The 27,454-nt window shown below is 46.2% G+C and overlaps 2 protein-coding genes across 14 annotated transcripts in view; one reads left to right on the top strand and one right to left on the bottom strand.

Annotated features, from left to right (window-relative positions):
* The window catches only part of pde4dip (phosphodiesterase 4D interacting protein), a 330,703-nt gene extending 307,306 nt beyond the window's left edge, over positions 1-23,397 (top strand). For 7 of the 12 annotated variants that reach the window (XM_085982652.1, XM_085982655.1, XM_085982653.1 and 4 more), the window contains 6 exons: positions 5,464-5,690; positions 6,311-6,454; positions 9,699-9,837; positions 16,550-16,596; positions 18,177-18,237; positions 21,347-23,397. In XM_085982652.1, coding sequence (XP_085838778.1) covers positions 5,464-5,690; positions 6,311-6,454; positions 9,699-9,837; positions 16,550-16,596; positions 18,177-18,237; positions 21,347-21,510 — 782 coding nt within the window. In that variant the 3' untranslated portion in view covers positions 21,511-23,397. The remainder of the gene's footprint in view (positions 1-5,463; positions 5,691-6,310; positions 6,455-9,698; positions 9,838-16,549; positions 16,597-18,176; positions 18,238-21,346) is intronic. The other 5 variants (XM_085982645.1, XM_085982646.1, XM_085982647.1 and 2 more) reach the window with 5 other exon arrangements.
* A 1,134-nt stretch (positions 23,398-24,531) lies between these two features.
* Positions 24,532-27,454, bottom strand: part of LOC147122011 (5'-AMP-activated protein kinase subunit beta-2-like) — a 42,103-nt gene continuing 39,180 nt past the window's right edge. For both annotated transcript variants that reach the window (XM_085982657.1, XM_085982658.1), the window contains exon 8: positions 24,532-26,987. In XM_085982657.1, the coding sequence (XP_085838783.1) occupies positions 26,910-26,987 (78 nt within the window). In that variant the 3' untranslated portion in view covers positions 24,532-26,909. The remainder of the gene's footprint in view (positions 26,988-27,454) is intronic.

The raw sequence follows: 27,454 nt of genomic DNA on the forward strand, positions 1-27,454 counted from the left end.
AAAAAAAAGAGGCCATTGAAACTCGAGAAACGGGCGTCGCCCGTCAATCATCGGGTTCAAGGCTTTGCAGGAGCGACTTTCCAGAGCCAGGCTGGGTTCCTCGGTCCGTGGTTTCCCAGCTAATCGGGCTGGTGGCAGGTAGTGCTCTGATCCTTCCTGGGCTGCGGCGGGCTGAAGCTCGATTGGGTGGCCTTTCAACGGGGCCGGGCAGCGAGTCGGGAAGCAAGGAGAGAGAGAGAGGGTGGAGCACACAGGGCGCGGCCGGTGTTTCAAAGCTGGGCAGCGTTCGGACCTCAGAAGAAGGAGGGAAGTGTCCCACAGGGTCCGCTCCACGACGGGAAGATAATAAAAGAAAACGAATTAATATTTAACGCGCAGGAAACCGTGGAAAGCAGCGCTAACAACAGCGGGGAAGAAGACAAAGCGCGGGAGGCGCCATTTTGTTAAATCGGGGAAGAAGGCAAAGCGCGGGAGACGCCATTTTAGATTTGCAAGATGCCGAAGACTGGCTGTATCACTGCTTTTGATAATACATAAGAGGACTGGACCACGTATGTGGAAAGAGTCGAGGTATATTTCGAGGCAAATGAAATAGCGGAGGGGAAAAAGGCATCAATATTGCTAAACGTAATGGGCGCTAGAACGTACGGCCTATTGCGGGATCTGATTACTCCAGCCAAACCGAAGGCGAAGAGTTTTAATGAAATTGTTGCTGTTCTACAGGAGCACTTAAACCCTGCACCGCTGTTGATAGCAGAAAGATTTAAATTCCACAGGAGAACTCAGCACAAAGATGAGAGCAATGCTGAGTATCTTACGGAACTACGCAAGCTATCAAAGCACTGCCAGTTCGGAGCAGGACTGGCAGATACCCTACGGGACAAATTTGTCTGTGGACTCCTGAGTGAAGGAACACAGAAGAGGTTACTCACAGAAAAAGAGCTGACGCTAGATAAGGTTTTCAGCGTGGCAGTATCGTATGAAGCAGCAGCCAGGGGAGCTGCAGAAATTCAACAAAAACCACAGGAATACGGCACCCACGAAATGACACAGGGATTTGCAAAATGTTATCGCTGCGGCAGAACTAACCATGACCAGAAGGACTGCTGGTCCAAACACAAAATATGCAGACAATGCGGGAAGATTGGACACATTGCACGAGTTTGTAGGTCTGGGAAGAAGACCAGCGACAACAAAAAGGCTACTAAGGAACCGTACAAGAAAGTACAAAAGATGACGGACAGTAGTTCCGAAGACCAGATGAGCGATAGTGAATCCGAGAACAGGAGATTAAGCTGTCTCAAACTTCACAATGTAATCGCAAAAGAGGATCACCGAACCATTTGGGTCACCCTCACGATAGCAGGGTCCCAAGTTAAAATGGAATTGGATACAGGATCAGCGCTAACCGTCATGAATCGACGAGACTACGAGCGGCTATTCTCACACATACCCTTGAGAGAGACATCCATCGTCTTGACGATGTATACGGGGCAAAAAGTATACCCCAGAGGAAAAATAAGGGTGCCTGTCGAATACAATGGCAAGACAATACGGAAATTGTATCTCTACATACTGCCAAATGGTGGACCACCGTTATTGGGACGGGAATGGATCAGGAAGATAAACTTAGATTGGCATTCCATTCATGCAATGACGGTGGACAGTAAAAAAGATGAAGACGTCACTCCTGGACGATTGTCAACAATCTTAGCTAACACCAAAGAGGTATTTCAACAAGAACTGGGCACGCTTAAAGGCGTAACCGTCTCGTTAAAAATAGAAGAGAATGCAGTTCCCAAATTTTTCAAAGCGAGACCGGTACCATATGCAATTCGTCCAGCTGTCGAGGCAGAGCTGGAGAATCTGGAGAAGGCGGGCGTGTTGTCTAAGGTCGACTGGAGCGAGTGGGCGACACCCATCGTTCCTGTCATGAAGAAAACGTTAAGCAATAAGTCCGGAGAGCCAAGGAAGATTCGCATCTGTGGGGATTTCAAGGTGACGGTGAACCCTGTCCTTCACACAGTACAATATCCTCTTCCAAGGATAGAAGACATCTTCGCCTCACTGTCTGGAGGGAAGCGTTTTACAAAAATTGGCCTAGCACAAGCATATTTGCAGATGGAGGTTGAAGAGTCCTCTAGGAAGTATCTCACGATAAACACTCACAAAGGTCTTTACCAGTATCATCGATTGGTATTCGGAGTAGCATCGGCTCCAGCGATATGGCAAAGAGCGATGGAACAAGTCCTGCAAGGGATTCCGGGGACTCAGTGTTACTTGGACGACATCCTTGTAACAGGTGAAGATGACAGTGAACACCTTAACAACCTAGAACAGGTGCTCACTAGACTACGGGAACATGGGCTGCGAGCCAACCGCCCCAAGTGTGAATTTTTTAAGAAACAGATATCGTATTGTGGCCACGTGATTGATGAAGAGGGGTTACATAAGTCCCCTGACAAAATTGAAGCGGTTGTTAAGGCCCCAGCGCCTGAAAATGTGTCGCAACTGAGGTCATTCCTCGGGTTGGTGAATTACTATCATAAGTTTTTGCCGAATTTGTCGACAATTCTGCATCCACTGAACGCCCTGCTACGAACGGGAGTAGCATGGAAATGGAGCGATGATTGTAAACGTGCTTTTCAGAAGAGTAAGGACTTAATCACTTCGAAGGAAGTATTGGCTCACTACAACCCAGCACTGCCAATCAGGCTGGCATGTGATGCGTCTCCCTACGGCATTGGGGCGGTACTGTCACGTAAATTCCTTGATGGTTTGGAGAGGCTGATAGCTTTTGCGTCACGCTCGTTAACTTCTGCCGAGCGTAACTACGCCCAGATTGACAGAGAGGCCCTCAGCCTAGTGTGGGGGGTGAAGAAGTTCAATCACTATCTGCACGGTCAAAAATTTACTCTACTAACCGATCATCAACCTCATCTCCATTTTCAACCCTCAGAAGGGCGTACCGATAATGACAGCACAACGGCTGCAGAGATGGTCCCTTTTCCTAGGGGCACACCAATATGACATCGAGTACAGGGGAACTAAACAGCATGGAAATGCTGATGGATTGTCACGTCTACCGTTGCTGACGGTGGAAGAAGAAGACCTTGCAGTGGATCCAATGGAGTTATTCCACTCGACCATAGTCGAATGTCTCCTGTGACGAATGCAAACATAGAAAAGGAAACACGGAATGACCCGACACTATCACGGGTCTATGATTTAACGGTGAAGGGATGGCCAGCACATGGCGAACCACTGCTGCCAGCATTTTCATCAAGAAGAGAACAGCTGTCAGTGTGCAGAGGAACCTTGATGTGTGGATCCAGAGTAGTAATTCCACCTAAGTTGACGAATAGAGTGCTCAATGAGCTTCATGAGGGTCATCTGGGTGGGGTAAAAGTGAAGAGCTTAGCCAGAGCGTTTGTGTGGTGGCCGGGAATCGATAGAGAAATCGAAGAGATGACCAAGAACTGTGCAGGATGCCAGAAGGTCCAAAACGCCCCACCACAAGCTCCTCTGCATCCATGGGAGTGGCCCTCATCTCCATGGCAAAGGGTGCACATTGATTTTGCTGGTCCCTTCATGGACTCGATGTTTTTAATTGCGGTGGATGCACATTCAAAGTGGCCAGAGGTAATAAAAATGTCCTCAACCACCACGGAAAAAACTATCACAGTTTTACGAACCATATTCGCCAGGAATGGGCTGCCTGAACAGATTTGCTCTGACAATGGACCACAGTTTGTGTCTGAAGAGTTCCGGAGGTTCTTAAAGAACAATGGTGTTAAGCATTACACATCTGCCCCATATCATCCAGCCACTAATGGATTGGCCGAGAGGTTTGTCCAAACATTCAAGAAGGCTATCAAGGCAATGTGTAATGAAGATATACCCCTACAACACAAGGTGGACAACTTCTTGTTTGCCTACCGGAATGCGACACATGCGGTTACCAACCAAACTCCAGCCATGATGTTCTTCAATCGAAGACTACGATGCCGCTTGGATTTGGTTAAGCCAAACGTCCGAAGAGATGTGGAGAACAGGCAGTTTCAGAATATGAATGAAAGGCCGACCAGGAGTTTTAAGATAGGTCAACCAGTTTTGGCCCGGGACTACCGCACTGAGAAATGGCAGCCAGGAACGATTTGTACACGACGAGGACCTCTCATGTATACCGTGGACGTTGGGGAGAGCATTGTAAGACGCCATGCTGACCAGATTCTAGAGTCACTGGAAAACGTCAACTCCACACCACGATCTGATACACCTGGTAATGAAATCGACGTTCCAATTGCAGCTACCGCAGAACCGGTAATGTTGGAAGATGAACCAAACAACGACATTGATTCCGACTCAACATTGCCAGAAGAACCTGATACTCCAAAGAGGCGTTATCCAGACAGAATTAGGAAGCCTCCTCAAAGACTGAACTTATAATTGCTTAAACTTAACCAATGTATCTAACAACAGTAATTGTGATTGTAATTCGTTATCATTAGTTGTTAAATGAATGTTATGTACTGTTTATCTAAAAGGGGAGGAATTGTTGTGCATGTACCTTTAAGAGAATAACTGGTCTCAGACTGCAGTACCGGCAGTGACCACCCCTGTATAAAAGGCGCTAGAGAGCCTCTGTTGTTTAGATTCGTTATGGACTTCCACCAGTAAACATCTGTTTGTTTTCACTCCTGCTAGTCCGTGTCTAAATCATTCACGGACTTAACAGGATTTTAAAAATTCTGATATTTCCTGTTTCAGCGATGGAAAGTATGCCCACTCGGGGTGGATGCATTACAGGTACATACAAATCAAAAAGATGCATTACAGGTAGATACAAATCAGGGAAATACATCCTCCAATGCATTTCTCACAATTTGCCTGGTTTGAACCACTGACCACAAGTGACAACCTGTTAGGTTAGGCGTCCAGCAATCTAAGGTTGATGGAGGGGACCCTGAAATGTTTAGCTGCATCCAGGACCAAAGGAGGCCTCAACATTTTCACAAAGATTTTTTGTTTTCTTGCAGTCAGCACGGAGACTGCCCCCATTCCCAGACTGCGGCAGGCCTCAGAGCCCGGCTGTAACAAGACTCTGCCGCCCTTCTGTTAGAACTCCCTAGCGGAGGCCAGGGAGTCGGCCTCCAAAACATTATAACCCCAAGGTCAGTCGGAGTCAGGGGTACATCTCGGTGGGAGGCGGAAGTCCCATTCCCTGACATGGAGATGTGCCCCACTCAAAGGAGAGTGGAAGATCCCAGCCTTTCCCTTAAGAGACAAGCATCGACAGCCCATTAGAGGGTAAAAATTCCTCTGTGCACTATTAATGAATTGGGTGAAATTTCTCTGTGTGCTATTTTAAGTAATTTACGATAGTGCACTGAGGAACTACATTTTCTCTGTGTTTAAGGACTTGAACTGAGGTCTGTGTGTCTTTTTTCCCTTTTGTTTTAGACGGCTATCTCAGTGATTCCATGAGTCAGATTTCCTGTTCCCTAATGGATGATGAACTTCCCGATGGTTCCTTTGCAAAGAAGAATGGATGTCATGTGATTGGACACATTGATGACTACAATGCACTCCAGCAGCAGATTATGGAGGGAAGAATGTTGGTTCAGAGGATGGAGTCTATTGTCCAGTCCTGTGTCAATGCTGCTTTTCTGGAAATGGACGGATCCAAGGTAACAGCAGGAAGACAAGAAATTGCTTAGCACATTATTGCCAAATACATAGGAATAGTGAGGCATCATTATAATTTGACCTGCCAGTTCACTGTGTAGTCGGTTTTAATTGAAAGCTGCATTACCATACCTCATTGGTCCATGAAGGCTGTATTGTATGTCTATCATTACTATACACTGGTGATCTTAAGCTGTTGCATTGAAGTTCTGCTGTACCCACAAGCAACAAAGCAGTTGGTGCTGTGCCAATTAACTCTTTCAAAGAGGAGCTAGATAAATATCTGTTTGGGAATAGAATTGCTAGTTATAGGAATAGGTATAGACTAGGATGATCAGATACTTCACCGAGCATAATGGTTCCTGTACTCCTGGAGTCAGGAAGGAAGAATATCAAGCCTGTGCCTTTCTAGTTTGTATGACTCAGCAGTGTACCTTGTGGTACATTTACCTACTGAACCATTGATGTTCCTTATAATTTTATTAGGAGGTGTTTGTGTGGTGGGGGGTGGGTGGGGGGTTAGTCTATGTGCTTGAAGTCTGGCAGTAAATTGGGAGATTTATATGTGTAAGTACCGGCAATCTCAAGAGGTTATCTCTTGTATCTGATTTTAACCTGGTAGGATTTGGATCATCAGACTGTAAAGCAGCTCTTCTCCAATACTAATACTCTGCGTAAGATCCTGGATGAAACCTGCTCGTTACTGAAGATGTTCTGGAGAGCAGCTCTGCCAAATCCAGATAGTGCCGTGCAGAATAATCAAAAGGTAAGGCCTCTGTGTTCAATGCTCAGGCAAGGCCCAATACAAATGATATACAGGACAACAAATTATGTTATTAAATTGGAGCTGAAGATTGGCTTATTCCCCTATCATTTGTACTTTTTAAAATTTGTCTTCTATCCTTTCCTCAACTGGCAATGCTACCCCACCGCCTTTTCCTTTTCATCTGTTTTTCCTGAATATTGAGTACCCCTGGATGTTGAATTCCCAGCCTTGGTCACCCTGGAGCCATGTCCCATAATCCCAATTATATCATATCCATTTACATCTATTTGCGCAGCTAATTCATCCACCTTATTATGAATGCTCCTCGCATTAAGACACAAAGCCTTCAGGCTTGTTTTTTTAACACTCTTAGACCTTTTAGAATTATTATTTACTGTGGCCATGTTTGATTTAAACCCTTGATTTCTCTGACTGCCACTTTTGCTTTTCTCCTTCCTGTCTTTTGCTTCTATCCTTGCTTCCCTTTCCTCTGTCTCCCTGCACAGGTTCCCAACCCCCTGCCATTTTAGTTTAAACCCTCCCCAACAGCACTAGCAAACACTCCCCCTAGGACATCAATCCCAGTCCTGCCCAGGTGCAAACCGTGCAGTTTGTACTGGTCCCACCTCACCCAGAACCGGTTCCAATGTCCCAGGAATTTGAATCCCTCCCCCTTGCACCATTCCTCTAGCTACGTATTCATCTGAAATATCCTTCTATTTCTACTCTGACTAGCACGTGGCACTGGTAGCAATCCTGAGATTACTATCTTTGAGGTCCTATTTTTTAATTTACCTCCTAACTCCCTATATTCAGCTTTTAGGACCTCATCCTAGTTTTTACCTATATCGTTGGTACCTATATGCACCACGACAACTGGCTGTTCACCCTCCCCCTCCAGAATGCCCTGCAGCCGCTCCGAGACATCCCTGACCCTTGCACCAAGGAGGCAACATACCATCCTGGAGTCTCGTTTGCGGCCGCAGAAATGCCTATCTATTCCCCTTACAATAGAATCCCCTATCACTATAGCTTTCCCGCTCTTTTTCCTCCCATCCTGTGCAGCAGAACCACCCACGGTGCCAGGAAGTTGGCTGTTGCTGCCTTCCCCCGATAAGCCATCTCCCTCAACAATATCCAAATTGGTATATTTGTTTGAGAGGGGGATGGCCACAGGGGACCCCTGCACTACCTGCCTGCGCCTACTACTCTGCCTGGTGGTCACCCATTCCCTTCCTGCCTGTGCAGCCTTTACCTGCGGTGTGACCAACTGATTAAACGTGCTAGCCACGATGTCCTCAGCATCGCGAATGCTCCAGTTATGTATCCATTCACAGCTCCAGTGCCGCAATGCGGTCTGTTAGTAGCTGCAGCTGGATACACTTCCCACACACATGGTCGTCAGGGACACAGGAAGTGTCCCTGATTTCCCACATAGCGCAGGAAGAGCATGCCACGGGGCCGAGCTGTCTTGCCATGACTTACCCTTTAATTAATTTAAATGAATTTAAATCAAATCAGTACCACTAATTACACTACAATTAAATGATATATTCAAGGGCCCTTGGTTACTAGCACTCCCCGATACACAACAGCAACCTTAGAAACTATAACCACAAAAATTAAGACCTTCTAAATTTTATAAACTATTAATCTTAACTGTCAAACTATAGATTAGTATAGTCACCTGTCCGTACTCACCCAATCAGTTGCTTCCTCTTGCCCGCGTCACTTTTTGAATCGTGACGTGACTCCGGAATGCCGCCGCCGCCGGTCTGTGAGATTGGTAAGCCTTGTACCGCCGCTCTCTCTGCTCCCAACACTGGCCTCAATCAGCTCCATCCCCTAGCGCCGGTCACTTTTGACTTCTGACATCACTCTTTGAAAATTCTTCCGGTGCTGAGTTGGTACCGCCGCCGCGCCGCTCCTCCCAGGTCCGTACTGCCGCCGCTGGTGCTGCTGTGGGGCCTACCTGTGCCTCGGGCTCTCTTTATATCGCCGCCGCCTTGCCGCTCCACCCAGGTCCGCACTGCCGCCGCCGCTGTGGGGCCTACCTGTGCCTCGGGCTCTCTTTATATCACTACCTCGCCGCTCCTCCCAGGTCCGCACTGCCGCTGCTGCTGTATATCAAATCTCTAAAAATATCAAACATGCTCATTTCCTCGAGGATATGAGAGCCTATCACATTGGGCTTGATGCCCTGTGGTCATTTCATTTTTGGAATGATTTGTGTGCTCCACTATAACACTGTGTAGGTTTGCTTCATTCAGTGCGACAACTGGCTGACTGATCACGCCATTCTCACTCATGATGAGTTTTACTGATATTCAATTGTATAGTGTTACTCACTTACATGTTTGTCACAGGCCCTGATTCTAATCAGTGGCTTACTTGAATGCAATTCAGATGTGCTTCAAAATGCTGCACTGTGGCAGTGATGTGCTGTAGGTCTGTGTGTTCAAATCTCATCCTGAGAAGTCCAGATTTAAATCATGTTGATGAGTGGACCTTTTACTTGAGCTAAGAGTGCTGGGATAGCCTCTGCCTTTCAATAGGATTCCTTTGCTCCCTCACTAGAGAGCAAAAGGAATTAGAACAATGCTGAATACTGGCTCAGGCAACATCCCAAAGCCAGATGGGCCATAAGCAGATAGGACAGAGTCTGCTGAGGGCCAAGGTGTGAGGTATGTGCGGTGTCACCCTTGGCTTAGTGCTAGCTCTCTCACCTCTGAGTCAGAAAGGTGTGGGTTCAAGTCCCACTCTAGAGACTTGAGCACAAAATCTAAGCTGATACTCCAGTGCAGTACTGAGGAAGGGCTTCACTGTGCTGGCTTTCGGACGAGACGTTAATATAAGACTCCATCTGACCTCTCGGGTGAACATAAAAGAATCCTGTGGCACTATTTTGAAGAGCAGGGGAGTTCTTACTGGTGTCCTAGCCAACATTTATCCCTCAACCAACATCACTAAAACAGATGATCTGATCATTATCACATTGCTGTTTGTGGCAAATTGGCTGTCTTGTTTCCTACATTACAACAGTGACTATACTTCAAAAGTACTTCATTGGCTGTAAAGTGCTTTAGGATGTTCTGAGGTTGTGCAAGGCACTATATAAATGCAAATCTTTATTCTTTACAAAGTAGCATCCAGCCAGTAATACGAGTAGCACTGTAATATTGTATATCATTACATTGTTGCAGATTCCCTCATGGTTTAAATTTGGTTGCTGTGGTTATTACAGGAGCAGTCAATGAAAGAAGAAATTTGCAGGCTGAGGAATAAAATAACAGGGCAGGAGAACCTGCTGCAGAATGCAATCAGTCGCTTGAAGGCCACCAACCAAGTGAAGGAAGGAATGGAACAGTTCATTGTCAGCCAGCGTATGTGGAATCAATACTTAAAGCTGCCTTATATTATACAGATACACAATAGAAAAGCATGTTTATTCTACAAATGTTTTTTTTTACTCCCTTTTAATATGTCTGCATGTCATTTTTCTGCCAAAGCAGTGAGCAGAGAATCAGCTCTCGATCTAGCCACGAGGATATCTTTGAATCTGACTCCTTCTGTGGGGAAAGCACTATGTTTATTGTCACCTCACTTACCTGCATGATTGAGATTAAGAAACTCGGGGTAATTTTTAACCCCAAAAATGGGTGGGTTTGGGTTGGGTGGGAGGTTAAAATGTTAAAAATCTGAAACAGGAACTCGACCCGCCTCAAATCTGCCACTTCCGGTTTTAACCAGTGAACAATCCACTCTCGAGGCAGGTAGGTCGGTAAAACCTTTTAAGGAGGCTGCATGCTTCTATTTTTAACCCATGTTGGCTGGGTTTCCCGGGCAGGTAAAAGGAGGTGAGAAGGGCTGGATCCATCAGGTAAGTGCCTTTACAGCACTGTTTGTGGGCCAGGAGAAGCATAAGTGTTTCCTCCAGGCCCAACAGGCTTATCTGTAAACACCACCCCACCTCCACGATCTCACCCTGACATCCCCCCATCACCGACCCGTGATCTCCGACTCTCCCCCCTCCGATCTCCCCACGATCTCACCCGGACACCCCCCATCACCAACCTGTGATCTCCGCCTCTCCCCCCTCTGATCTCCCCACGATCTCACCCTGACACCCCCCATCACCAACCTGTGATCTCCGACTCTCCCCCCTCCGATCTCCCCATGATCTCACCCTGACACCCCCCATCACTGACCCGTGATCTCCGACTCTCTTCCTCCACCCACACGATCTCTCCCCATCACCGACCTGTGATCTCCGACTCCCCCCCCCCCCCCAAATCTCACCCTGACACCCCCATCACCGACCCGTGATCTCCGACTCTCCCCCCCCCCCCCCGATCTCCCCACAATCACTCGACCCCCCCTCTCCCAACCCCCCACAATCTCTGCCCCTAATATTATGTCCGTGTATAATTGAGACACGGACTGCAGGAGTTGATTATAACAAGTCTTTACTGCATGGAGACAACCTGGAAACTGAAACTACAGAAGCCTGCTAGGGCCTTTTATACAGGGGTGGTCACTGCCGGTACTGCAGTCTAAGACCAGTTATTCCCTTAAAGGTACATACACAACGCCTAACATCCATGAAACTTAACCCAATCCTCGGCTGTAGCCTTTTCTGGAGCCTTCCTCGCCCAACAAGCAGCCAAGGCTGGCTTCAGTGTGGGGAATCTGTTTTTTTTTAATAAACACAAGCTAGCCTTTCCTGGTTTCCCAAACATAACTCCTCCCCACTCCGAACCCCTGTCCCCGTGAATATTGGGGTCTCGGTTTCTGTAGAATTGGTCTCTTACTACCTCAGTGACCCAACCTGTTGGAGTACAAATGTGCAGCTGTGTGGCGGATCGCCACCTAAACGGGCGCAATCCACTTTTCCGTCCGTGGACAATAAATCGGGCACCTTGCCTTTAAGAAGCATGCTGGCTTTAAGGCATGACAAAGGAGCAGGCGTCGCCCTGTGTGTACACAAAAGCGCGGGCGTTGCCCTCATTCGGTTTTCGGGTTTAGCAGAGAGAAGAGCTGGGGCAGCCATCTCTCAAGAGAATGTAATAAAAAGCCATGTGTTCCTCAGATCGGTTCGGCCTCCATTTGTGTTCCGCGGCAGCCTCAACATTGGTGACCCCGACGCTCAGAACGTATTCCGAGCACTGCAATGGCGGACACGAACGCAGTTTCCGTGAAACTGCCGGAGTTTTGGGAAAACCAGCCCGAAGCCTGGTTCCTCCAAGCTGAGTCCCGATTCCGGCTGCGACACATCACCACAGATGGGACGAAGTATGACTACCTCGTCGCATCACTCGGTAGCTCCACAGTCACGAAGGTCTGGATAGCGCTGCAGAACTCACCAGAGGAGGGCAAGTATGCACATCTTAAGGCCGCGCTCCTTAAAAAATTTACGACCTCGACATACCAGCGAAACTGCCGCCTCCTCGACCTTCCAGGCCTCGGTGACGCCTCACCATCAGACCTCCTCTCCCACATGCTCTCACTCACCGACGAGAGCCCACCCGGGTCCCTCTTCCGCACGCTGTTCATCCGCCAGCTACCTCCCAGCATCCGCCCAGCGATCGTGGCGTCCGGCCTCACGGACCTAGAAGCCCTGGCCAACGAGGCCGACAAGCTGCTGTCCGCTCACTCCAGCCGCGACGTCGCTCCGGACCTGGCAGCCACAGCCTGGGCGCGCCCCTCACCGGCCACCACGCGGCCACAAGGCCCAGCCACGGGGCCCACGGGGCCTTCGCGCCCCACAAACCCGGGCTACTGTTACTACCACGCACGGTTCGGCGCCAGGGCACAACGGTGCACACCTCCCTGCTCCTTCAAGTCCGCCCCCGTACCAGCCCCCGCGATGGCAGTGGGCCACGCGGGCTCCCTGCTCTACGTCACGGATGACAAAACTGGCCGCCGGTTCCTGTGCGACACTGGAGCTCAGCACAGCATCATCCCGGTCTCCGCCCTTGACATCCAAAAGGGCGAACGAGGACAGGCGCTGGCTGCCGCTAACGGCTCGGACATCCGGACGTACCCTCGACCTCACTGGTCGCCGCTACCGATGGGAGTTCATCACTGCCAAGGTAGTCTCCCCTCTCATCGGCGCAGATTTCCTGCGCGCCCACAGCCTACTGGTAGACATCCCTCGACACCACCTCGTGGACATGAACACCATGTCCCCCATCCTGGGCGCCATGGCCCCCCGTCAACCCGCCGACATGGCGTCACAGTGCCACGCTCGGGCCACGGATGACTACTCGGCCCTCCTGGCCGAATTCCCGGCCCTCACCAACCTGACCTTCTCCGCGGAGGTCACCAAACACGGGGTGGAACACTTCATCCCCACCACAGGCCCCCCAGCGTACGCCCACGCCCGCAGGCTGGACCCGGCCAAACTGGAGATCGTGCGGACCGAGTTTGCCACTATGGAACAGCTCGGCATCATCCGCCGCTCCAACAGTCCCTGGGCCTCCCCACTCCACATCGCCCCCAAACCAGGCAGGGGTTGGCGCCCCTGCAGGGATTACCGCCGCCTCAACGACGCCACCACCCCTGATCGGTACCCCGTGCCGCACATTCAGGACTTCTCGGCTAGACTGGCCGGCCGCTCAGTCTTTTCCAGAGTCGACCTGGTGTGCGGCTACCACCAAGTCTCCGTCTACCCCGGGGACGTCACCAAGACGGCCGTAATCACCCCCTTCGGGCTTTTCGAGTTCCTGCGGATGCCCTTCGGCCTCAAAAACACGGCCCAGGCATTCCAACGGCTCATGGACTCGGTCCTTCGGGACCTGAAGTTCCTGTTCGTCTACCTGGATGACATCCTGGTAACCAGTTCCTCCAAGCAGGAACACCTCGAACACCTTCGCATCCTGTTCGGCCGCCTAAGCGACCACGGGCTCATCCTCAGCCCAGCCAAGTGCCAGTTCGGCCTGGACAAGATCGACTTCCTCGGCCACCACATCACCCATGCTGGGGCCATTCCCCTGCCCACCAAGGTGCAGGCCGTCCAGCAATTTCCCTGCCCCACCACCATCAAAGGACTCCAGGAGTTCCTCGGGATGGTGAATTTCTACAACCGCTTCATCCCCAAAGCGGCGTCCCTCATGAGGCCCCTGTATGAAACCCTCCGGGGCAGGAGCGGCAAGATGGCGGTCGAATGGACGGCAGACGTATCAGCCGCCTTCAACTCCACCAAGACCGTGCTCGCCGACGCCACCCTGCTCGCACACCCACGGCCCAATGCCAGAGTAGCGCTCACCACGGACGCCTCCGACCATGCGGTCGGCGCCGTGTACGAGCAGTGGGTCGACGGCGCCTAGCAACCACTTGCCTTCTTCAGCCGCCAACTACACCCCCCGGAGGTCAAATACAGCACCTTCGACCGCGAGCTCCTCGCGCTGTACCTGGCGGTCTGCCATTTTCGGTTTTTGCTGGAGGGCCACCCCTTCACTGCGTTTGTCGACCACAAACCCCTGACATTCGCAATGGCAAAGACGACCGACCCCTGGTCCGCCAGGCAGCAGCGCCAGCTCGCGGCAGTGTCAGAGTTCACCACGGACATCCAACACGTCTCTGGCCGAGACAACGTGGTAGCTGACTGCCTCTCCCGCCCCGCCATCCGCGCCGCACACCTGGCAGTCGACTATGCTCAACTCGCAGCAGACCAGCTCACGGACCCTGATCTGCTCTCCGCACCTACCAACCTACCAGGACTACGCCTGGCCGATGTCGTCTGCGGCCCGACCGCAGTCACGGTCAAGTGCGACATATCCCTATCTCAACCTTGGCCCGTCGTCCCAGCGTCCTGGCGCCGCCGGGTATTCGAGATTCTCCACAACCTCTCCCACCCCGGCGCCCGCGCATCCATCAAATTGGTAGCCAACCGCTTTGTCTGGCGCGGCCTTCGCAAGGATGTGCGTACTTGGGCCAACTCCTGCCTAGCCTGCCAAGGTGCAGCAACACACGAAAGCACCCCTCGAGGAGTTCACCGTCCCTTCACGTAGATTCGACCACATCCACATGGACATCGTCGGGCCCCTGCCGCCGTCGCAAGGCCACACGCACTTGCTGACGATCGTCGACCGCACCACGCGCTGGCCCGAGGCAATTCCACTGACCTCTACCACCACCGCCGACATCGCCAGAGCCTTCGTCAGCACCTGGGTCGCACGGTTCGGCGTCCCCTCCGACATGACTTCGGACAGAGGTCCGCAATTTACCTCTGAACTCTGGACCGCCATCGCACGCAATCTCGGGGTGACCATTCACCGCACCACAGCGTACCACCCCCAAGCCAACGGACTGTGTGAGCAGTTCCACAGATCCTTGAAGGTATCTCTTCGAGCCAGCCTCCAGGACGGCGCCTGGACCGACCGACTCCCATGGGTCCTCCTCGGCCTGTGCTCCGCGGTTAAAGAAGACCTCCACGCATCGGCAGCAGAGCTCGTGTACGGCCAGCCGCTGCGCATACCCGGCGAGTTCCTGCCCACCGCCACGACACCCTGGTCAGCCGACCAGCAACGCCACGACTTCGCCTCACCGGCGCTACAGTTCGCCCCGGTGCCCATTGCCCGGCATAGCGAATCCACCTCACACGTCCCGCTAAGCCTGCACCAGGCACGGTTCGTTTTCGTCCGGCACGACGCCCACCGCGGACCCCTTCAACCCCTGTACGACGGGCCCTACAAAGTACTACAGGCTGGGGACAAATTTTTCGCCCTACAAGTGGGCGACAGGACCGAAAAAGTGTCGGTTGACTGACTCAAGCCAGCACACTCGGAGCCCGGTGAGCAGGTCCCAGTAGCTCGTCCACCGCCACGCGGCCGACCTGCCCTCAAGCCAGTACACCCGGCTGCTCCACGCCCGGCCGTTCCACGTCCAGCGGCGTCCTACAAGAGCCGCTCCGGCCGGCCCATCAGACCGCCGCACCGTCTCGTCCACACCTCCTAAGCGGATTCTGGGGGGAGCTGTGTGGCGGATCGCCACCTAAACGGGCGCAATCCACTTTTCCATCCGTGGACAATAAATCGGGCACCTTGCCTTTAAGAAGCATGCTGCCTTTAAAGCATGACAAAGGAGCGGGCGTCGCCCTCAGTGTGTACACAAAAGCGCGGGCGTCGCCCTCATTCGGTTTTCGGGTTTAGCAGAGAGAAGAGCTGGGGCAGCCATCTCTCAAGAGAATGTAATAAAAAGCCATGTGTTCCTCAGATCGGCTCGGCCTCCATTCGTGTTCCGCGGCAGCCTCAACAGCACTATTATAAACCCAGGAGGGAGTTTATCTGCCCTCCAAGTTACACACCATCCTGACTTGGAAATATAACGCCGTTCTTTCATCGTCACTGGGTCAAAATCCTGGAACTCCCTCCTCAACAGCACTGTGGGGAGTACCTTCACCACACGCACTGCAGTGGTTCAAGGTGGTGGTTCACTTCCACCTTCTCAAGCGTAATTAGGGATGGGCAATAAATGCTGGCCTTGCCACCGACGCCCACATCCCAGGAACGAATAAAGAAATTTAAAAGTGAGCTATCAACAGTTCATTCCTCCCTTCCATTAGCCTGCCTAGTTGGAAAGGCACAGTCCAGTTTCGCATTAAGCCATACAGACCAACGCTCCCAGATTTAATTAATTCTCTGCCTCTCTGTGCTGAGTTAGCTAATATAAACCCAGGCAGTAGTAGGTGGAACAATTGACTTCTCCTTTCCCCCCCACCCCACCCCAGATTATGGAGGTGACATCAGTCATGATTCCCGCTCCTGATCACTAACCAGTGACTCCTGCTGGAAAGTGTAGATGTCGGGTGACGACAAGAACTGGCTTGTCTGTGTTGTTCCCCATGTGGTTGTGTAGCCTATTAACATTCACGGTCTAGGTCCACAAATGAAGACTAGCCACTCAGGAAAGGTACTGGAGGGAGGAAAGTACCTGTCATCTGTGGAACCAGCATGAGTTAGCAACTTCAGGAGAGAACATTTTTGGAGGGGCTAAACAGCCAGTGTCTCAGTTTAACTGTTACATTGGCAGCTAGTTCACTGTATCACTGAAAATACCAAGTCTGATAACAACTGCAATACGTTTGTTTTTCAGTAACAAGAACACATGATGTTCTGAAGAAGGCAAGGAGTAATTTGGAGGTAAGTTTCCACTAGAGCTGTGTGAATTGGAGTAACCATTAAAAAGGTCCTGTAAACATGCTCCTTTTTTCTTAGTCAAGTGAAGTAATTAGAACAAGACCTTGTTACGGAATATGCACCATATCACTATCGAATGTAATTAGCAAAGCGGCGCATTGTAATCTAACCAGCATTCCTTCATCTTTAGGCCTATTCCCAAATACCTCCAATATCTCCCTACCTGAGGGGTAGCTCTACTTGCTGGTGGCAATGCTGCAATTGGCCAGCTTGCTATGTGGTGGCTTGCAGCCACAAACCTGCATCCAAACAGTCCATGTCCACATTACCACTCCGCGTAAGATCCGGGCTAAACTAAACCTCCTAATTTATTTTTCTCCTTTGCTCACCACCAATCATTCCCTGACTGAGGGCAGGTGGGAGACTTGCACACAACCCATGAACTATCTACTCAGAGTAACATGGTGGCCAGCAGTGGCTTAACTTGCCTTGCCCTCTGATTTATTTTTTTGCTTTCTCTCCCCAGCCCAATAATCACCTTGCATTTGCCTTCCACAACAGACCAGGAAAATTGAGCACAGATCATATGCATGGACAAACTACTGGAGTATTGTGCAAGGGTATTACTGTTTAAAGTGAAGAACTGAGCCTCAGGTCTTTAACTCTTGGAAAGCTGGACTTGTACAGCTTGCATTAGAGTGATAGTTCGATATTTAATCATGTAATGCCTCTACATTGTTTTTGCTCAGGTCTTTTTTTTATTTATTTCTGTCCATGGGGCCTAATGGAAAAGAAAAGATTAGCAGCTAATAATCCAATATGAGGTCCTAATTTACATGATCCTATACGTTTTTTTTAAATGTTGATATGCTCCCTGATACAGTTTATAAATTGAATGTTCAGTCTGGAAGTAAGCCATACAGCTCCTAGGATTAGTTGCTGGTCTGTGCTGTTATCTGATCTCCTCCACTTGGGTGGAGAATAGAGTGCCACAATTTTCCTCAACACCTCTGAACCAAGGAGAGGAAATTTAGCCAGCTTTCCCACTTCTCATTGCTATCCAGTGATCCCTACTGATTCTGTTTTTGTGTGGATGTTGGGTGAGGACAATATCAGGGTCGGCTTTCATGAGCCTGTCTGCAATGTGCACCTGCCCATACGCACTGTCCAGACTCACATATGAAGAATGGACACTTGGGTAAAGTGCCAGACAGTCTTTGGTCCAAGAACTAGACCCCAGTATGAATCAGCACCTTCAAAATAGTGTAGGAGGAAATTAGAATCATTACAATTGACCGTCTTAACCATACTATTGGTGGGTGGTTCAAGCAGAGAAGTGTATCCCCCACTTGGAAGGAAAGGAAATTGAAGGGGAAGTAATTCTGTGTTGTTCATAGAGACTGCAGATAGGCGACCATATAGTGTTGCTGTTCCAAGAAACCATTATTGCATATATGAGATGGGGCTGTTTCAGTGGTATCTGATCGTGGTGAACCTCCAGGTTGTTTACTTTCGTATCCAGAACCTGTTGTTTCTCCTTTCTGACTTTCTCTTCCCTGTGTGTCCTTTGTCTCTTTTGTGAGTCTGTTCAGATGAATGATTGCACAATTTCTGGTGTAAAAACCTCCCTGAATGACAACAAAGGTTGGTAATGATGCACTAGTATCAGCATGTACCATGAAAGGCCAGACTGCTTCTGTCTCTTCGCTGACTGTTAACACGGCTACTTGTGAAACCGCTGCATGCCATTGTCTCGTTCACATTTAACAGTTTTCATGCTCATCCATTCACAAAAAGTGCTTTTATTATGTAAAATGCTCATCAACATCTAAAAATGTTTTCTGGATATTGTCATATCTGGGAATGATTGTAAAGCAGGTGTTCAGGTGAGGTTGGGGTTACACACCAGCTTTTTATTGCAGGTCACAATCCCAATATCTCTGCTATATACATATATCCCAGACACCGCAATATCTCCAACCCACAAGTGGACTGTAGATGAAAACCCAAAGATACATTTGGACAGCATGTCTGCTGAGCACCACTGTAACAAATGATTACAGCACAAGTCAAGCTGTTTTTAAATGTCACCAAAGCCTAAAGATTAGGCTTCAGCCATAGTATTAAACATACAAAATGGTGAGAACAGGCATATCAATACTCACCCTATCCATTATATGGTGCGATCAAATGCGGTACTTTTCCCCAACCACAAGTAATGCTAGCTCGTGGGGTGGGAAGGAAGCGTGGCTTTTTCAGCTGCTTAATTTCCCCTCTTTCCACCACTATTTTCCCTGGCTGACAATGCATTAGCACCCAGCTCCTGCAGATGTTGAGAATAATGGGGGCAATGAGAACTGCCAAGTTGCTCCCAGAGAATGCTTTCCAGCTATCATATTTTTAGTTTACTGGAGGTGGGGGATGTGGGGTGGAAAAGACTCATTGCACACAAAATGACAGGTTTAGGAATTCTGCATTCAGTACATAGAATAGGTCGTTTGAAGTAGCTGTCGAACATGGAAGTTTAGTGGTCGACCCACTATACATTGTATAGGTTGTTAGTTTACACTCACTCCATGGTTTACATTTCCAGTGTAGTTTATTTAAACTTTCCAGAAATAGTGAAATAGCAATTTCCCATCTATGTTGTCACTGTACATAGCAACCAAAGTAAATCTGACCCTATGATTTTATAAACTCAAACCTGTTTTATCAACAGACCTATACACCAGGGAAGGTGGTTTGACATAACTCATTCACAATCACACAGTCAGTGTCACTCTGTATCATGTTTTATTTATTGCTAGAAATTGGTTGCAAATATCCAAATTTGAGAGTGTCTTACACAATCATACAACAACGACTTGCATTTATACTGCACCTTTAGGGGCTTGACAGGGTAGATGCTGGGGAGTCGAGAACAAGGGGTCGACTATTTAGGACTGTGATGAGGAGAAATTTCTTCACTGAGGGTTGTTAATCTTTGAAATTCTCCACCCCAGAGGGCTCAGTCATTGAGTATATTCAAGACAGAGATCAATAGGTTTTTGGATACTAAGGGAATCGAGGGATATGGGGATAGGGTAGGAAAGTGGAGTTGAGGTAGAAATCAGCCATGACCTTATTGGCTGGCGAAGCAGGCTCAAAGGGCCTACTCCTGCTCCTATTTTTTTTTGTTCTTACATGTAGTAAAACATCCCAAGGTTTTTCACAGGAGTGTTATCAAACAAAATTTAACACTGATCCACATAAGGCAATATTAGGAGAGGTGACAGGTTTTAAGAAGCGTCTTAAAAGAGGAGAGATAGAAAGGTTTAGGGAGGGAATTCCAGAGCACAGAAAGAAGCCATTTGGCCCATCGTGCCTGTGCCGGCTCTTAGAAAGACCTATCCAATTAGTCCCACTCACCTTCGCTTTCCCCATAGCTCTGCAAATGTTTTCTTTTCAAGTATATACGCAATTCCCTTTTGAAAGTTACCAATGAATCTGCCTCCACCACCCTTTCACGTAGTGCATTCCAGATCATACAACTCACTGCGTAGAAATAAAAATCTCATCTTGTCCCTGATTCTTTTGCCAATTGTCTTAAATCTGTGTTCTCTAGTTACTGACCCTCCTACCAGTGGAAACAGTTACTCCCTATCTACTCGTCAAAACCCTTAATAATTTTGATCACCGCTATTAAATCTCCCCTTAAACTGCTCTGCTGTAAGGATAACAATCTTAGCTTCTCTATTCTTTCCACGTAACTGAAGTCCCTCATCCTTGGTATCATTCTAATAAATCTCCTCTGCGCCCTCTCCAAGGCACTGACATCCTTTGGAAAGTGTGGTGCCCAGAATTGGACATTACTCCAGCTTATCTTTCTTTTCCCATAAAAAAAGCAGCTAAAGCTTCATCTGGTGGCCAATGCACCACCCAGTTTTGGTACTGCGGTATTCAGACCAGGAAAACCTCAGTTTGTGATGAATAAATTGGTCTCAACAGTAGTGGGCGGTTGCCCCATGTCTGTTTATGTCCCAAGAACAAAACAGCCATCAGGCCAACTGCTAAGAGCCCACCCAACAAAAATTCCATGTTAAACGGTTGTTAAAAAAATAATTTTTCACTTCACTAATTTTAAAGTCTGTACAGGTATAAAAAGGGGAAATATTTTTGCTGTGACTGGAGGAGTTAGCAAATAGAATATACATGACAGAAAGCTTAAGAATTTAATTTCTTAATTTTAAATACTCTTTGGCCTGGTTTAATCCCTTACTGCTGTATAATAGTGTAGATTTTCATTCAGGCTATTTGAGTCCATTAAGTGAGTAGGGCAATGTTTTGTGCCTGTATAACCAGAAAGGAATGTTCCTTTTAAAGTGAGTTTAAAATGGATCCTTGGGTGTTGCATTTCATATGGGGGGGAAAAAAGTATGATTTTGTAAAGTATGGTTGTCTGGTGTTTACTTTTTTCGGCTACTTTAAAAAAAATTATAGCAAGCGATTTTCCTAGATTTTATTCGGTTGTATTTTTGAAATTTACAGACCCTGCACATCTGAGTTTTGTAAGGGAATGATGGCACTGGTAGGTTCAGAAAGCTGTGTTTGACATAATCACTCATTACACCAGCACCATAAAAGTTTTAATGTTGGGAACATTCCTTTTGTGTCTATTCCATGCCTGGTTTATCTATTTTCATTTTTTTTTATGTTCTACTTTTCCCTCCATATATAGATGGTAATATTTTTTCCTCCCCAATTAATGTTTCAACAGAAGTCTCAAAAATTGGTTGCAGCTATCCCAGGGGCTGGAACTTCATGAATCCCATATATCCTGAAGCTGAAGGAAGAAGCCTGGGTCAAGGTTCATTGTCTGGGAAGGATGAAAGATATGGCCCCAACCTGATTCAAGTAGGAAACTTGGCAAACCACTGAAGTGGCTACTTCTCTGCCCCTCAAAAAAAAAAACTGCACAACGATATTGGAATCTTATCCTACAAAAATAATTTAGTACAACAGCATTGGAAAACAAAAGTAAATTGCATCATTTGTGCTTCCAGAAAGAACTATTCTACATAAACCAAACCCAACCGTGGCTTCCTGATGATCCTATATAAAACAATGAACATTTGATTAATTCTTGTCTTGTGTAAAAAAATATGAAATAGGAAGTCTTGTATTTGTTGTGGGTAGAGACTTATTCCCCAAACAACCTTGGTGTATTTTTGCCCCCCACCCCCGAAACACTATGAACCTTGCAGACTCGTTTGAAATGCAATCTTAAAGCTATAGAGCCCAGTGTGAGAAAGGTTAAATGTAACATATTTTGGCTGTTTCAATATCTAAGAAAAACCCTTAATGTCAAAAGAGCTACATTAAGTTAATATATATTAATATAAATGTGTTTATTGTGGAAACAAAAAGATGCCAGATTGAGAAACATTTTGAGCCTAATGATAGCTTTGGTGAACATTGTCCTGGTATTTGAGTTTGTGCAATTTAAAAACAGAAAAATATTTCCTGGTAATAACTGGAAATATACATCCCAACAGCATTTACTACTGAGCAGAATGTTCACCAAGCATATTTTTTAAAAAAGGGTACGTGCAATAAGTTTGCTATTGAGGCCAATTGCTGCAATATTAGCTTTATCGAACACTGGAATAAGACAACATTATACTTATAAACCTCAACAACTGTATCTAGCATCATGGATGCTGTTATTTTACAGCTTTCTGATTTCAATAATGTAGCATGGTGGGTGAGAGTACTGTACAGAGTTAAGACAGGGCTGGATGACTTTGTATTTACTATTGTACATTAATAGAAACAGTAGATAAGTTTAACACTAGTATTGTTTTTGCCTGAGCTGTATATACAGCATGGTGGCAAATACGTGGTGTGTGTATGTATGTATGCATGCATGTGTGTATTACACGCACAGACAGGCTTATACAGAATTGCTGCAATTCATTATATATAGCAAGTGCATTTAGTGCAGTGTATACTATATTTGTATACACACACAAAAGGATATTTGGGTTAGCTGTCTTTATTATATGTATAATTCAAGACGTACATTATTGTGCAATTTAAGGTACCATTTTTCTAATTACTGTAAAGGACATTATAATTTCCCTGCTTAAAAGTTGATAATTTTCAATTATGAATCCTAATGGAGAAAATTATGTTTCACTGAATCGTAAGTTCTTAAAATTGTCAATCTGGGATTCATGGGGAAAAGCCTCTTTAGTAATCAGATTTTATATGTGGTGCCAAAGCTTTGAGTTACATGTGTTTTTCATTTCTGTTTTGCATGGTCATTGTGCAATTAAGGAAATTAAAAGAAGCCAGGGAAAAAGTGGGACTGGGGTTGTTTGTCAGGAAATTCAGAGAAAAAGGCGGAAATTCTTTTTCATGGTCTAAGGAAATGATGATCGGTGATCACTGATGTTTGTTATAAACCATAGGGTTCCTGTGTTTAGTAGTCTGTAAACAGTTTTTTTTTTAAATTACAGGTTACAAAAAACTATGATGCAACGGGTGTCCCTATGGCACGATTGTATACTGTATAAAGCGTATATACTGATCAATATATATAGTGTGTGTCCTTCAGGCTGTATATATTTTCCCAGTGTATATACATTAATTTGTATGATGGATTGTAGCAATGTGTGTACGGCACAGTCCTGGGAAATAGATTGTTTTTCCAGGATTGTTTTGGGAAAGCTATTCTGTGAAAACCTATAAGGTGTGTATTTAATGTATGAAATAAGTTTGTTTTCTTTTCTTGGTCCAAATAATAAAGACGTTAAATGCTCAGTGCCTGTTTGACTTCTCCCTCCTTGGTAGTGTTTTTTTTTTAAGCTTGGTGGGTAAATAGAAAAGGTCCCAGGTCCAATTCCTCAGTCTGTGCTGAGTTACCTATCTCTCGATTTTCTTACCTTATCATACTGGATTCCTTGCCATTCCAAAGAAGTCTTTTTGGATGTCTCACCAATTCATATTTCTCTGGTTACACACTGGCTGTTAATATACAACAGGGTAAGCTTGTAATGTTACAAGCATTTACAAGTGAAATGAAACAAATCTTGATCAGTGAGCATAGAATGTAGCACTTCAAGTCCAATTCTGCCACTCAGTCATACCCATATGTTCTTTTATGGACGAATATTGGGCAGGCTATAGGGTCTTTAATACCCACCTGCACCAAAGGAATAACCAGACAAGGCCTCTGTTTCAACTTAGATTAGGAGCTCAAACTCCAGATAAAGGGCGTAAACTCGCACCCCTGACATAAGTGACAACGGTAGCAACTGAACTAAACTCACTCAGGATGCTCTTCTAAAATTGAAATTAAGGATTATTGGTGGGACAGAGCAGAGAATGATTCTAAACATGGAAGAAAAAACAGCACAAACACAAACACATTTTTAGACATTTACACTTAAACCACATATACATTGTGACCTTTCCTCCAATTTAATTGAAAACAATGGCTTCTTGTTCCTATGTTCTTTTCTCTGCTCTTAACTGGACTCCTGTCCCATAAAGGTTTTAATTAACATTTATCTGCATTGAAAATAAAGGCACTATACTGTTGTATTAGTGAACATTCTGGTGTGGCAGCTATTATGGTAACTCTTCTTCTTAGGCAGTCCCTCGGAACCGAGGATGACTTTATTATGGTAACACAGATCTGTTAGGGAACAAAACAATTCTACCAAGTGCTCTGAGTTGTATTCAAATTTGCAGTATACTCAAGTCCCAAATCTATCAAATTCACCTTTACTTTCAAGCCTGTGGTGGGGAAAATGCATTCTTGTAGATTTGTGAACTGTGAATACTTTTGACACCACAATAAAAATAGCTCAAGGTTGTTTGTGTGTATGTATTTTAGAGGGGGGGGGGGGGTGAAAGAGATCAGGTTGTATGGTACAGACAGCACGATATCCATTTTTCAATCAGCTGAGATGTTTTATTTGTGTTACAATCTTATAGTACACACATCTATTTATACATTAAAAACAGCACATTCCTGTAGTCTCTGTAAAGGCTTAAATATTCATGTTATTTCACACACAAGTAATCCTAGACCCCTTCGTGCTCCAGCAGAAACTTATAGGGGGGAAACATTTGGCATCAAATCACAAAGGAGTGCAGATCATCAACAACATAAGGCCTCTGAATTCCTCAAACCATTCACACCACCCTAAGGACATTTTAGGTCATTTGTTATTCTGCTCCCTGGCATGCAACTTTGATGCCAGAAAAACTGACAACTCAGTTTCCTATGCTTCAAAGGGAAATAGATGCAGGGTGATTTTTTTTATGGGTATAATGTGCCAGAAAAGTATCAAATGTACAAATCTGCTTTGTACTTCACTGTTGCAGTACTCCATTTCTGCTGCTAGAAAGTTACATAAATGCTCCAGTAATCGCTACCATCAGATATTTGGCAATTTAAGTCTAAGATGTACCAATTATTATTTCCCAAGTTATCAGACAAACAGTTTCTCCAGATGAGCACCAACCCCAGATCTTAGACTTTGCGATGTTCAAACAAGGGAGTTCTTTCAAATCTTTATGCCATCGACTTGTAATGAGAAGCTCTACATTAGTTTGCTGTATGTATTAGTGCTGATAAAAATTGAATGTCACAGAGCAGCATCTGCATTTTAAACAGAAGTGATTGCTTGGCTTTCTACCAAACTGAATTAGAAACCGAACCCCTCTACTTGTTACTTTGCACTGATGTTGCTTACTTTTGCTGGCAGCAACACCAGAATGAGGTCAACTTGGCAAAATATTGGGAAAATTTATGTTTGTGTGTCCATAAAACATACCATTGGTATGATGCTCTTTCGCAGACCTCAAAACGAGATAAGATCACAAAGTGGATTACAGCCATAAATAAATGAAGTTGGCATTTCATAGAATTATAGAATGATACAGCACCGAAGGAGGCCATTCAGCCCATCACACCAGTGGTGGATCTTTGAAAGAGCTATCCAGTTAGTCCCACTCCCCTGCTCTTTCCCCATAGCCCTGTCATTTTTTTCCCCCCTTCAAGTATTTATACAATTCCCTTTTGAAAGTTACTATTGAATTTGCTTCCACCGCCCTTTCAGGCAGTGCAGTCCAAATCACAACAACTCGCTGCGTAAAAAAATGTTTCCTCATATTGCCTCTAGTTCTTTTGCCCATCACCTTAAATCTGTGTCTTCTGGTTACCGACCCATCAGCCACAAAACAGTTTCTCCCTTATTTACTCTATCAAAACTATTCATGATTTTGAACACCACTATCAAATCTCCTCTTAACCTGCTCTGCTCCAAGGAGAACAACCCCCGCTTCTCCAGTCTATCCACATAACTGAAGTCCCTCACCCCTGATACCATCCTAGCACCCCCTTTAAAACTGTATAATTTAGTTTATATTACCTCTCCTCATTCTTCTACCAAAATGCATCACTTCACACTTCTCTGGATTAAATTTCATCTGCCATGTGTCAGCCCATTTCACCAGTCTGTCTATGTCCTCCTGAAGTCTGTTACTATCCACCTTATTTAATCACAAACCAAATCCTCTATTCAGTGCATCAGCTGTATTCAAATACAGTCTTAACCTACCTAGCTTATAATGTCTTAACTCTAACCTCTTGGACTGCAAATTTTTGCTTTCTTTTTGTCAGTCTGTTAACAGCATTGTAAATACATTTGCCAGCCCAGGTGAGATCCATTATTTGATGTACTTCACATCTTGCAATCCAGTATCCTGGATAACATGTCCCATCTCGAAACATTCATACTGGTACATCTTCAACAAAATGAGTAGGTGCACAGATATAAAACAGGGTCCATGTGTTAAAGACAGCACAATGCTGAAAGCTGGATTTCTTTGCACACAGTAAACATAAAACAAAGTTAGCTTTATTTTAAAAAATAGGTTGAGTTGCCTCCCCCCCAGTAAAATGCAATACTTATTAAATACTAAGCAAGCTATTTTAAGGTATTTAACCATTATAAAATCTTTTGAACTCCAACTGTAAACTTTTCCTGGTGTAACAGCTCATCAAGACTGAGATAGTCCCTTGATTTACAGGTTTTTCAAGTTTCCCAAAATGCAAATCCAGAGTGAACAATCTGCATTGTCCTAACTGATGCTATAATATTCAGTGTCAGACTTGTACCTCAATCTGGTAAAGTGCTTGTAGCGATTATGTAGAAGGCAACCAACACAACTGCTAAAATCCTAATGAAGCTCCATCACTGAACGGCCAACTAACAGGCATTCATTTACCATTTCAGCATGCTGGCTACAGAGATGACAGATCAGATCGGCTTATAGAGTAAAGTAGTAACATATTTCTTCTTATACCGATGGGTGGCACTAAGAACCATCACGCCATCCTAGGTCAGAAAAATAAGGTACTTATTAAAATATTGAAGAACAACATTGACTTTGAATTGATCTTAAAATAACTAACCAGGTTGTTCAAATTGAGATCAGGTGAGGTAACAACTATATCACTGAGCAACCAAGAGGAGATTTGATGCACTATATAGTGAATAATTCAGTTAAATTACAATAAAAAGCAATCTTCTCGTTATATTATGCTAGGGTGCTGATTTGCTGACATCACAAACAATTGTAACACTCTTCCTCTAATATGACCTGTCAAGTCCAATAGCTCAGAAGTGGCAACAACCTGTAAGTCAGCTCACTGAATTGCAATTACGCTGCCTCTGATTCGGGTTCCCCCAGTGACTCAATTTGGAAATGAACTTTCTGTTGCAGGATTGAGCCACACAGATCAGGAGAGTTTCATCTGTGGTCTCTACCGAGTTAACTGATTTTACCTGGGCAGCAGTCAGGA

This window comes from Somniosus microcephalus, chromosome 3 (genome assembly GCF_052327205.1).
Source record: "Somniosus microcephalus isolate GS21.2 chromosome 3, FLI_Smic_1.0, whole genome shotgun sequence".
In the NCBI taxonomy this organism is placed as follows: Eukaryota; Metazoa; Chordata; class Chondrichthyes; order Squaliformes; family Somniosidae; genus Somniosus; species Somniosus microcephalus.